A 13,511-nucleotide genomic window follows, 5' to 3' on the forward strand; every position below is an offset into this window, starting at 1 on the left:
CTCAGTCAGAGCAGCCAAGAGAAGTGTCTGGGTCATGTAATTTCTATATTAAAGAGAAACCACATTCTAAAGCTCCATGGACCACACTTCAGCTGCTCCTCTTCTCTACTTAACACGGAATACCAAGATGGACTTGCTTCCTCCATCTTTTTCAGTGTGCCTTTCTCCCCAACCCTAACCCTGTAGTTAACTGTCACTAAAACTTTGCTCTTTGTGTCAACAATGGAAGACAAGCTGGAGAACAAGAAGAGTTTTTTGGAGTGGTGGGTTTTTTTTTTCCTTTTTCTTTTAAGTGATATGCATTTCTTTAATGAGAATATTAGACCTGCCACAGTAAAAGTCACACCTCTATAAACGGAGCCCTGCCTCCCATTTCTTACGGTTGAAAACAACAAACAATAACAACAACACAGTGGCATCAAGATACAGTTATCACCCAAAACCCTCTACACAAGGAGGCATACCTGAGGGGCTTGGAGTCATAATGAAAGGCTGTGAAAAGAAAACCTATTAGAACTCATCAAAACCTTCCTAGTACAGACACTCTTTTGCAACTGTTGCAAATCTGATCATCTAGTCATCAAGACTCCAAAAAGCAGTAAAAGTATGAAATTACACCTTGAGTTAGATTCTCTCTTCAGCTATAATATTGTAAAGGTGGAATAACTGCTGAAACCAATTAAGTTAATTTCACATTTTTCCAACATTTTTAACAGAGCAGGATCTTGCCCTTGTTACAATTAGGTTACACACCTTCATGAACATAATACAATTATCCAAAGAGCAACCAATACAGACGTTCCTTGTTTTACAGTAGGTGGCTTCAGAACTTCTTGTCAACATGATATCTAACTGGAGTGCTGGGTTCCCACAGTTTCTCCTCCTAATGTGGAAGGAGACTCCCATGATTCAAGCAGCAATGAATATTTACAGTTATTAGTAAATTTAGTCCTTCAAGGTTAGGGTTACAAAATTCCATACAATCCTTCTCACCGAGTTCTAGAGGCAACAATATTTATGTCTCTCCTTCCCAAATCCATATATTGCAGTTTTAACTGTTCTCTGAACTTTCAAAATTTCTAGGGCATCTTGGAATGATTTAGATACTATAAAACAAAAACTTGCCATTTTAAGTCCAAAGGTCTTGACAATTCTCTGTTCTAAAAATACTTTGGATACTGGGACACTGTCCTTTCCCCTCCCACAGCACACCCTCCTCTGCAGTGTCCCAGTATCCAGAGTAGCAGCACCTCTTGCCAACACGTAATCAAGAGCCTCATTTGAAAGAGTTTTACATGGTGTATGTGTGGATCTCTTTTTTAAAAAAAGGAAAGAAAAACATATTACCGTTTTCTTTTTTACTCAAAACATCTGGGGTTAACATTTTAAAAAAACACCCCACATACCCGACAATCAACCAAAAGCTCTAATTAGAGGCAAGAGGTAAAAATTTCAGATGTGCTCAAGTGACTTAGGAGCCTGAGTCACTTTTGGAAAAAAGGGACTAAGGGCTTGTCTACACAGAATTAGCATGCAGCAAGCCAGGGTATAAATCTACAGTGCACCCGCTTGGTGCACACTAACTGGTCAAGTGGACCCTGCTACAACACACTAAAAGTTCCACAATACGCTTTCATATGGGAATATGTCAAAGCACACTAAAGAGATTTTAGTGCATGGTAACGGGTCCACATGGCCAGTTAGCATACAGCAAACTAGTACACTGCTGATTCACATTCTCAACTGTTACGCACTAATCCTCTGAGTAAACAATCCCTAAGTCACTGGCACTTCTGAAAATTTTACCCAAGGTCTACCATTACACAACCTTCTTGGAAGTGGGGCAGAACAACCATTGAATACCCAAGTGAGTTATGCTTTTAAAAATACCATAGTCAAAATGTGACTGTTTTTAAAACCATCTCAACTTCAAGTCTAATCTGAAGTACCAAGTTGGGGAGGTACAGCAAGAGTTTCTGAAACAGAGATAGTGATCATACTGTACAGGTTTCTGTAGCAGTTCTTCAGGTCCCTTTGACAGGCATTGCAACATTCAGACAGGATTTGCTACTCAAAAGGTGATTTTACTCAAAAGGACAGTTTAACTAAAACTTCATCTGTACAGACAAAGTGTATTCAAGTATTTTCTCTAGAATACAGACAGTGGAAGGACACTTTCCATGTAAAAAGTCTGTCATATCCTTTGTGCTCCTCTTTACTTTGATCAAGGTGGCTTCCCTCCCACTTCCTTCTTGCACACTTCTTGGCTGCTGGACACAGTGAACTTTAGCCACAAGTGCTTTTCATGCCCCTAAAGATGATTTCATTCCAGGCAGGTTCTTGTTTGCTAAGCAGGCTCTCTTTAAGCCAGTTCCTTCGGTGTTTTTTAGTTTAATATTTTTGTTCATAAATTCACTGTTCACCATTTACTAACAGCACTGGCATAACCCAGAGAAACATCATGGTAGCTCTGAAGCTTCTTTACTCACCTCTGCCAATGCACCTCAACTCTGACCGTAAGTACATCCTGTTATTCCAGTCCCAAGCTTCTCTTGGAGATAGACTACCGGTTATGCCACATCTAGTGGTAGCAAGTTGGTGATGTGTGGCTAGGATAAGACCCCAAACTTATTTTCACTTGTGAGCTACGCAGAACTTGAATCCAGCTTTCTAGAGGTGAGAGGCTAGTGCAGTAATCTAACATGTTCTATATGCCTAAACCAGTTTGTCTGCAACTGTACAGTTTTACACCCAAATGAATTCTCCCATGAAAAGCATAATAAAAAAAATAGGTCCAGTGTAACAACTTTAGTCATTTCCTCCCGCTTTCTTCAAGAACTACAGAGTCCCAAGAGGAAGCAAGATACCTCAAGCTTTAAATTGTCATCTTGCAACTGTTCTAACATAGACAAGCAAAGCTGATTGGACTCCAAAAAGCAAACAACTGTTGATGACGTTAAGACATAGGAGGTTTTTGGTTTGGGTGTTAGAAACAGGAGGTGCTAGTAATGAATCTGCCTTCTTCCTGCATAAATTTTGAATGACAGTATTAACCACCTTTAAAAAAACGTTGCCAAAATGCATGTTGCGTCACGTTGTAGCCGTTACATTGTTTACTGTGTTGTACACATTCATCAGTTGTTCATAAGGCACAGAAATCTCCGACTCTTTACTGGCAAAGGTAGATTCGTCAGAGGACGGGAACTTCACCAGTTTTTTGGGAGTCTCTGGATCCTCTTCAAGATTGTCATCCATGGAGGACTTTGAAGTTTCCTCATCATCTGAAAGATCTTCCTCATTGTCTTCTTCCTCATTTGCAAAATTTATATTGGCACTCTCAAAGATTAAGGGTCGGTAATCCCTGGAGTCCCAAGCTTCCCCTTCTTCCTCGCTGATCCGGTCCAGCTGGTTTACAAATATGGTGCCCTCAAAGGGGCTGTCTCCAGTGCATTTGTCATTTAGGTGCCTCATGATGTGACAGTTTTTGAGTCCTAGGGAAACCTTGTCATAATCGAATGATTTGCTCTTTGTGTATGTCACCAGGGCATCCTTGTGGGCATTCTGGATATTTGGTTTAGCATTTTCTGCTTTAATCATTTTGTCATTGCTTGTCTTCAGAGCCTTCTTCCCAATCTGCTTGATGAGATCATTGTAGGTCTCTTCCTTCTTGGAAAGGAAGCTGAAGATGTTCACATCCTTGGAGTTGCCCATCTGAAGGGCTTTTTTAGAGGGAGAGTGATTTTCAAAGGACTCTTTCCTTTTTTTCCTCCGTTTCTTGATTGCTTTGTGGACTTCCACAAACATGCTGACCTTCCAATTGACAAAGAGTGAAAGCCAAGCTAGGCCCAGGTAGATCCAGAACTCCACAAAATATCTGTAAAGGGCATGGTAATTCACGTCCGGGTTTACACCTATAAAGAATTCAAAACAAGAAAGGTTATATAACAAGAGTATACAAAGTTTAAAGAAGTTTTAGTCTGGATATAACTTGAAATCCAATGAAGAATCTTCAAGAGTTTTCAGACCACCATTTTCACACCTGTCTTCCAAGAGCAAAGCTGAAACAGAAAACATGTGGAGGTTTGCATTTAAACTCTCCTAGAATGAGCTACTGCATATGAATGATCTTTCTTTAAAAATGGGTTAGGGAGAAAGGACAATCTAGTTATCTAAAGCAGAAGTCAGTAATCAAGATTCTAGATTCTGTTTCAAACTCTCCTGGATGGTTTTGGACAAGCTATGCCCAAATTTTCAGGAGTGCCATCTAATTTAGGGCACTGAACTCTAGATATCTTGGGCTCAATATTCAGAGGTGCCGGTCACCCAGAGCTGCCACTGACTTTAGTTAAGTTATGAGCGCTTGGCACTTCTGGAGAGCAAATACAAACTCACCAAAGCAGAGCCTAGGTGGCTGAAGTTGGGCACCCAAGATTAAAGGTCACTCCTCAAAGATTAGGCCTCAACAACTCTGTGCCTCATTTTCTCTCATTTGAGAAAAAGGGACAATGCTTGCCCCAGTGATGCTATGAGGCTTGTTTCTAAAAAGTTTTGATTGCTCTAAAAGGGTGTGTGTGTGAGGGACCGTGACCTAAAAGTTAAGGGCTCCATGGTTTCCCAGCTCTTTGGCCTAACCCAAGACTTTTTCCACTGATGGGGTTCGATCACAAGCCCTCTGGGTCACTCCCCACATGATGAGACACTTAGCAAAATCCTGTCCTTGCTAGGACCAGTGGAAGTAAGGGCAGTAATGGAGCAGTGTCTCCCACTTCACAATGCCGAGACAACTCTCCTTAACCCCACGCCCATCTGCTTCCCCCAACCTCTGCGGAGCACTGAGCTCAGGGTCTAGGAAATGCCATTTTGAAAAGTTGCAGGGCTAGCTCCAGAGTCTCGTGGAGTAGTGCTGATCTTTAATAAAAGCTTCAGTAATGCAAAAGCCTCCAGACGCACCCAGATCTCAGGAAGTTGAACCCCCCCCCCCCCCCCCCCCGAGACTATTGACATTTACACTGAAGACAGACACACCTCAGGCAATATACAAATAATAAAATAGGGAATTAACTGACCAGCAACAAAGTCTCCAAATCCTATGGTGGTGATTGTGATGAATGAGAAATAGAGACCTTCAATGTAGTCCCAGCCTTCAGTCACCATAAAGACAAAGGGAGGAATGACCAGATGGACTAAGACTCCCCAGACAATGAAAATGGCTGTGCATGTAATTTGTGCCATTCGCTGTGAAGGATGAAGAAAAAAAAATAATTCAGACACACAAGTCAAGTTTTCTTCCACCCCAGCGCATTTTACAGTGTCCATCAATGTTAGCCCGAATACTGCAGCCCACGAGCATATCACCAACCCTGCACAGTGGCTGCTGGAGCAAAAGATAAGGCGTGCTCTGATAGTAAGGCAGGGGGTTGCAAAAGGCCGGTGCAGGTAGGGGCACAGCTGACAGAAGAGGAGCAAGTGATCAGTGAAGGAGCACTATGGGGTTGACAGGAGATAGCACTGGAGGGTTCAAGAGAAAAGGGAGAGCCAGGGCATGTTATGTGAATTAAACATACAGTATTCTGAATTCCTAGGCTTCAGTTCTATCAAAGGGTTTTGGGAACTACACAAGTTGCACTAAGGTGTAGGTGACACCACTAACGCCTTTGAGAGAACAGCAGCCCTGTAATGGACATCAGCCTGTTAAATCTCTATAGGCACAACTCATTCTGATGCAGAGAGGCAGAACTTGGCCCCCACAGCACTTAAGCTCTGTGCTGGAGAGATGGGATGCTGTGGCTGGAGAAGCCACAAGAGTGATCACCATACATACTGAAATTCATGGCAGGCGTGGAGAGAATTTTAGCACTTTCCTTCCCATTCTCCACCAACTCCTGCACAAAACCCATTTACTTGCCTGCGTACATACGTTTATTTCACCCTCAATAGTTTACTGTACCTGCTTGGTTTTACTGCATTAACACTCAGTTATATACACCGATTATACACATTTTTGTAACACTGTTTTGTAAATGTCTCCATATTCACTACAATATTATCAAATGTTTGTATTACCATATAACCCAGAGGCCCAATCAGGGCCCCATTGTGCTCCATGCTGTACAAACTCTAGTGGTCATGGATCCTGCCTCAGAGAGCTTACAAACAGGGCTGAGTTCTTTTCTCCACTCAACCCATGTAATCCTATTGGAGAATATGGTCCTTAAGAGCCAAGTACACTACCTAGATTAGCAGATAGCCGAAGAACTAGAAGTTCAAGTCACACACCAACCACACCCTGTAGGAGGAAAAAGAAGCAGAAATCCATACCAGGCTTACTCCTCGCTTTGTTAGGAACTGGCCCAGCCTCTTGGCACGTCCACCGAAAAACTTCCCCAAAGCACTGATCCATGTCAAGCAGAGAGGAACTCCAAAGAGCCCATAAAATATGCAGAAGACACGTCCAGCGGGTGTCTTAGGAGCAACATTTCCATAGCCTGAAAGAGATAAAAGACCATTTACACAGATGCCAATTCAAGGCAGTGCAGCATATACATAGGGAGTTGTTCCCTGACATCTGCTGTACGAGAAGCCTCAGGTAAGACGCCCCAGGTAAGACATGTCGTTTATGAGATCCATTATGAACATCTAAGCCTTGCCCTGGTATTTCTGCAGATAAAGGAAGCCTGGTAGTGAAGAGGTGGAGGAAAGGTTGTGATAGAACACGGTGCCTGGGTCAGGGCTTTGGCCCTCTGATGGCAACAGAGTTTAGCAAATATTCTGAGCACAGCCCCAGTAAGGACAACTAGTCCCATTTCTAACCCTCTGCTAGAATTTTCTTAACTTCCAGTAAAAAGTTCAAGAACGCAAAAACTGGTTTAAAGAACAATGAAGTAAGGCTTTTTTCAAAAGGTTTTTAATAATAGTAACAAGCAGAACATGGTGCTGTATTTGGTTTCACAGTAAGGTTTCCATCTCCACTGGTCAATTTGTATGTGCAAACACTGCGTGTTCCTTGTAAGAACAAACAACAAACAGTGTCCCTGATGTTTTCCTGCATCTTGCAGAGCTCTCTGGACATATCAGCAAAGACCTTCTGTAAAAGCAAAGGCAGATTTTTGCAAGAGAGCAGCAGCTGATTTTGCAAGTTCTGCAGCACAGTCTGTCTGCATAGCCGAGATGAGGAATAAGCCGTACGGTGCAATAGGGTTCCACATGAACAAATCAGCAGTGAGATTAAGGAGAGCACATCAGTTCTGCCCAGCTTTCTGCAAGAAATACAAGAGACACACAGGAAGGCCTTCAGATCTGTCTCTTTCACTAATGGCAATGCGTTTATCAACAGCTTGTTTGGGAGTGTGTGGGACGGTACAGGATAGGAGAGTTTCACAAAATCTCAGGCATGTGTGGATGTGCCAAGCTCCAAGAATATTCCTTTAAGTTAAAGGCAACACTCTACACTAAATTTATATCACATAGACTTGCAAGTGTAAAACTTGATTGGAACTAAGAATACATTAATCCCACCTTTTCAGCACACAGGATTGTATCTACTCAGCAAGGGAAACATTTCTATTATGTAGTTCAAGGATTTGAGTGCTGTGGACACAGAAATTGAAAAAAAACTGTCATCACCTCACCAAATGTGCCTAAAAGATCAATTTTCTAAGGTTTTTATTGATTTGTATACACTTCCTATAAGCCTTTATCTTCCTTTCAGTGGACAGCCAGTTGGACAAGAGATGGTACCAGTCCACTGGACTTAAAGGCCAGGAGACTTTACATGCTAAATACCCACCGATTGTTGTGATTACTGTAGCAGCAAAGATGACAGCATTAGGCCAATTCCAGTTGTTGAAGGTTTTGTTCCCAGTGATTGCAACCCCTTGCCCAGCAGCATCTGACACCACCTACAAGGAAACAATTTATAGATAAAATCATCTGGATGTAATGCCCAACATGAAGCTTGAAGTAGAAAGTTATACTCATCAAGTCTTCCCCTTAGTTCAACCTTGAAAAATGGTAATGAAATTTTACTGGACACCAGGCACAAAGTTTACTCTCCCATCCTTGCTAAGACTGTGGGAAGAGAGAGAGAAGGAGATACAACCAACCATATGAATGGCCATAGTGGGTCAGACCAATGGTCCATCTAGCCTAGTATCCTGTCTTCCGACAGTGGCCAATGCCAGGTGTTTCAGAGGGAATAAACAGAACAGGCAATCATCAAGTGATCCATCCCCTGTCGCTCAATCCCATCTTCTGGAAAACAGAGGCTAGGACACTTCAGAGCATGGTTTTGCATCCCTGCCCATCCTGGCTAATAGCCATTGATAGATCTATCCTCCATGAACTTATCTAGTTCTTTTTTGAGCCCTGTTATAATCACAACATTCTCTGGCAAAGAGTTTCACAGGCTGACTGTGTTGTGTGTGAAGAAATACTTCCTTTTGTTTAAGCCTCCTGCCTATTAATTTCATTGGGTGACCCATAGTTCTTCTGTTATGCAGAGTAAATAACACTTCCTTATTCACTTTCTCTACACCAGTCATGTTTTTTTTAAGACCTCTATCCTATCCCCCCTTAGTCATCCCTTTTCCAAGTTGAAGAGTCCTAGTCTTAATAATCTTTCCTCAGATGGAAGCTGTTCTTTACCCCTAATCATTTTTGTTGCCCTTTTCTGTACCTTCTCCAATTCCAATATATCTTTTTTGAGATGGGACGACCAGAACTGCACACAGTATTCAAGGTGCGGGCATACCATGGATTTATATAGAGGGAATGTAATATTTTCTGTATTATTATCTATCCCTTTACTAATTCCTAACATTCTGTTCGCTTTTTTGACTGCTGCTGCACATTGAGTGGATGTTTTCAGAGAACTATTTACAATGACTCCAAGATCTTTCTTGAGTGGTAACAGTTAATTTAGACCCCTTCATTTTATATGTATAGTTGGGATTATGTTTTCCAACGTGCATTACTTTGCACTGGGGGACACCACTATTTCTCTCTCCCCATTTTGAAAACTGACCATTTATTCCGAACCTTTGTTTCCTGTCTTTTAACCAGTTACTGATCCACAAGAGGACCTTCTCTCTTATCCCATGACAGCTTACTTTGCTTAAGAGCCTTTCGTGAGGGACCTTGCCAAATGCTTTCTGAAAATCTAAGTACACTATATCCACTTGATTATCCTTGTGCACATGCTTGTTGACCCCTCAACAAATTCTAGTAGATTGGTGAGGCATGATTTCCCTTTACAAAAACCATATTGACTCTTTCCCAGCAAATCGTGTTCATCTATGGGTCTGATAAGTCTGTTCTTTACTATAGTTTCAACCAATTTGCCTGGCAATGAAGTTAGGTGTACTGGACTGTAATTACTGGGATTGCCTCTGGAGCCTTTTTTAATAATTGACATCACATTAGCTATCCTCCAGTCATCTGGTACAAAATCTGTTTTAAATGACAGGTTACATACCACAGTTAGTAGTTCTGCATTTTCACATTTGAGTTCCTTCAGAACTCTTGGTGAATACCACCTGGTCCTGGTGACTTATTACTGTTAAATTTATCAATTTATTCCAAAATCTCCTCTAATGACACCTCAATCTGGGACAGTTCCTCAGATTTCCCCAATCCATTAATGAAAATGTTCTTGCCTATTAAAAAACTTTTCTCCCCACAAGTAGAGTTTTGCAAAACTGCAGCAGTGTTTAAACAGGTTTACTTGGGAATAAGCTATAGCTAGAGTTACATGACTCCACACAGCTCATGCGCTAACTCCCACATTATATTGGTGAAGTAGTAGTCAGCTGGTGTCTAGCACAGTTACTGAATATGGTTTAGTGGGGACATATTCTGCAAAACAGTCAATCAAATTTTAAAACTTTCAAACATTGTTACAAGGCCTAGAATAGCTTGGACATGAACAGGGCCAAATGGAATCCTCTGGCCAAGCGACACAAATGCAAAAACAAAAAAGCACAGGCAAGTGCTAGTTCACCTGCTGTCCCTGGCAAAGGCTGATGAGCCAGCACAAAACTGGGCTCCTTTTGGTTTGTTTTCCTTTGCTTAACTCTTCCAAGTTATTTCATGCTATCCGGCCTCTAGTTTCTTGAATCAGCCCTGCTTCTCATTCAGCTTTCTTTCTCATAACATGTCTTTGTATTAACTGAGCTCATTTGAATGCTAAATGTTTTTTTTTTTATAACATTTTGCGGCGGGAAGGGTCAATATTTTTGTTTTTCAGAACTAGCAAATCATCAGCTCAGGCCTAGAGGGCACTGAAGGCTCATGAAGAATCCTCACATTTGTGGGGATGATCTTTGGAGGTATTTTAGCCTAGACCAGCGTTTCCCAAACTGAATCACAGGGAGGTTGCACTAGAAACAACACCTAAGCACAGTGGCCACAGATAATGTGTATAGAAGTTTACAAGGTTTTAAATAAATAAATAATAATGCATCTGACCACAGTTGTGATATATACTTGAACCTTCCTCAGTAGAAATGGTTGGTTACCCAGTTCACTCTTCTGCCCTGTCTACACTAGCGAGCTTACAGGAGCATAGCTGTACCAGTGTAGCTGCACTGCCGTAAGATCACTTGTGTAGCCACTCTGTGCCGACGGGAGAGAGCTCTCCTGTCGACACAGTGCTCTCCACACCGGCACTTCTGTTGGTGTAACTTATGTCACTCAGGGGTGTGTTTTTTCATGCTCCCTGAGCAACATAAATTATACCGACTAAAGTGGTAGTGTAGATATGGCCTTAGGATAGGTCTTCACTAAACTTTTGATTGCAATTAAGTCGAGGTAGTTAACACATTTGTAAAAGCTGGCATGCGTACTCCCCACACATTTGATCCTGGCTATAAATGTTTGTTCTTTACCTTTTAATTGGCAATCAATTATCTCAATTAATTCAAAACTCTAGTGAAGACAAGCCCTTAATAGAAATCCATAACTGATTAGTTAGTCCTTACTCTGCAATTCAAAATGCAATTTAGGACTTCTCCGGTTGCACTCCAGGCACTTTTAATGTAGGCTAGTCTAATCTAAGCACAGAGAAATGATCTCTTCTAGGGTCAGACACAATACATTGTATGCTGTGTGTTCTCCTTACACTGGCCAGTACCATGCAGGTTGGTACGTAGGGGGTGTGTGTGTGAGATGTGGATCAGATACTGTACTTAGCACAAAGACCCAAACCCCATGAATAAACATGCAGAACTAATTAAATAAATATAATAAAACCCAGGTTATTTAATTTTGAGCCCTAACACATACAACTACCCTTCCTGCAACAACATTGTCCTCAAAGTGAATTTATTGGGTATGTGGTAGAGAAACACAATTAAAAAAAATTAAAATGCATTTCACTATTGGAGCCCATTTAGAGATAAAAAGAAGGGAGCTTTGGAGTCTGGATGAAGGAATAGGACTACAGATCTCTCTACTGGGGAAGTCTGACAAGCATGCAAGATTGTGTACAATATTTGTTGTAGGCTAAAGGCTATAGCTAGAGGCGCAGGTAGAAAACAGGGCTGGCCTGCTGAGCACTCTTATCAGTTGATAGAAACCACAAAGATGGGTGCTGCTGTAGGCAGATTTGTTGAAGCCACAAGTGCCCCTAGAAGGGGCAGGTGTTATAGATACAGCAAGGTTGATGGAAGAATGCTTCCATTAACCTAGTTACTGAGGCTGGAGTTCCTACAGTGATAGAAAAACCTGTTCTGTCATTGTAGGAAGCATTTGTGTTATGGTGCCACAGTTAAGCTGCTGTAGCCCATACTATACACATGGCCTAAGTCTTTCAATTGCAGCAGCCAGTCAGGTCATACAAAATAGAAATACAGAGTCGAATGCCAGCTGACAGCCCATACACTCCTTCTATGCATGTTGAGCAGGAAGGAAATGAGAAAACTAAGGCCTACATGAGAAAGTTGCATTGGTATAAACTAAGGTGTCAGTTTAAACTGATGTAGTTAAACTGCGTGTGTGGACACTTCTTTGATGCAAGAATGGCTTTTCTGTTTAGTTTAAGTCAGTTGGGAATAGGTTTAAGATAAACTGAAATAAGCTACTCTTGCCTCTTGCACCAAGATCAGCGAATGTCCATACCTACATACAAAGGTACGAGTTTCAGTTCAACAAGTGTGCTTTCTCTGTGTAGACAAAACCTCGGTGAAATCCCAAAATGAGGAAACTCTTGGAACAGATGAACAATTGCTTACACAACCCTCTGATCTCTCCTTTTTTTGGGGCGGGGGTGGGAGGGAGGAAATGAATGGAGCCATTCCAAAATGGACTTCATCAACTCTTGCTAGGGACTGCAGACAGCTTCAAAACCTCACAAATCAGTCGTGTCCAAGGCAGCTGACAGATACGGGGAACTCTGCATGGATGCCTGAACTTCATCCATCACCTGGAGAAGGAGATGTATATTAAAACTGCACTAGATGTTGGTCTAATACCATTCACGCTCCAATTACATCCCATTCTCCAAAACATACTGGATTAGTTTAATTCCTCACAAGACAATTGACCTCAAAATACACACTAAATCCTACATGTTGAAATTTCAGTCTTCATTGACATTGGGCCATTATATCATACCACATTACTGCACCCTCAACTTGAGCTAAGGAGCTCTGTTTACCAGTCTGTGAAAGCAGTTAAGAGCACTATCTGCAAGTAGCGGTGGTTTCAGTCATGTGAGGGAGACACAGCTCAAGAGGAAGAAGGCAGCTAGAATGGAAGAGAAGCCCACACCTGGCTTAGTGCCCTTCACAATGATTCAATTAATGTCCTAAGACAGACACAGGGCCAACAATCTTCTCAATGCTGTGTAAACACTTCAAAATTTAGATTAATAGACTTCCCCCCTGCCAAAGCTACAACTCCCTCTTGTCCACAATGACATGCAATTATCTATGAGCTGCAGTCTTGCCTGACGGTCTCAGCTTTCATCCTTGTCTTAGTACCTTTTGGCTGTAATAAGCCTGTGTGCCACAAGGCACATTCAACATATACAACCCAGCTGTAGGAGCAGAAGATAAAACATGCCTTTCTTCCCTCTCCCACTTCGTATAGAACTAACGTCCCTTAAACAGCACAAGTTTCTTGGTAGGGACCAAAACTATTACTATTGATAGGGATCAAAACTATTACTTGGTTAAGGTTCCTCTGTAGGAAAAACGTGCAGCCTTGAATCTCATGCCATGTGTTTGATCATACCAGCATGAAATAAAAACACAGGAGATGAAAAATAAGTTAATTTTGGTGCAAAGGGAAAAATATGTAGCAGTTTTCTAAGCAGAGTGCAACTTCTTGACTTTTTTGAAACAATTATGTCTTTTTGACATCAGCAGATAATTCAAGCTGACACTAATAGAATTAAACAGCAAATACATTTTTTGTACAGAAGTTTGTTAGGCTGCTAAAATCTTTTTGAATTCAAATAGATTGTGTCAAAGACATCACCAACTTTGCCATTCCCCACTCAAGTATATAATTTC

At 41.5% G+C, this 13,511-nt stretch overlaps 1 protein-coding gene across 1 annotated transcript in view; it reads right to left on the reverse strand.

Moving 5' to 3' along the window:
• Nucleotides 1-1,148: 1,148 nt before the first annotated feature.
• Nucleotides 1,149-13,511, reverse strand: part of KCNK5 (potassium two pore domain channel subfamily K member 5) — a 60,818-nt gene continuing 48,455 nt past the window's right edge. Inside the window, exons 2-5 of the mRNA XM_077813616.1 lie at nt 7,787-7,898; nt 6,319-6,485; nt 5,067-5,235; nt 1,149-3,911 (exon numbers count right to left, since the gene is read on the reverse strand). Of these exons, the coding sequence (XP_077669742.1) occupies nt 3,091-3,911; nt 5,067-5,235; nt 6,319-6,485; nt 7,787-7,898 (1,269 nt within the window). The 3' untranslated portion in view covers nt 1,149-3,090. The remainder of the gene's footprint in view (nt 3,912-5,066; nt 5,236-6,318; nt 6,486-7,786; nt 7,899-13,511) is intronic.

The sequence above is a fragment of the Eretmochelys imbricata genome, chromosome 3 (genome assembly GCF_965152235.1).
Source record: "Eretmochelys imbricata isolate rEreImb1 chromosome 3, rEreImb1.hap1, whole genome shotgun sequence".
In the NCBI taxonomy this organism is placed as follows: Eukaryota; Metazoa; Chordata; order Testudines; family Cheloniidae; genus Eretmochelys; species Eretmochelys imbricata.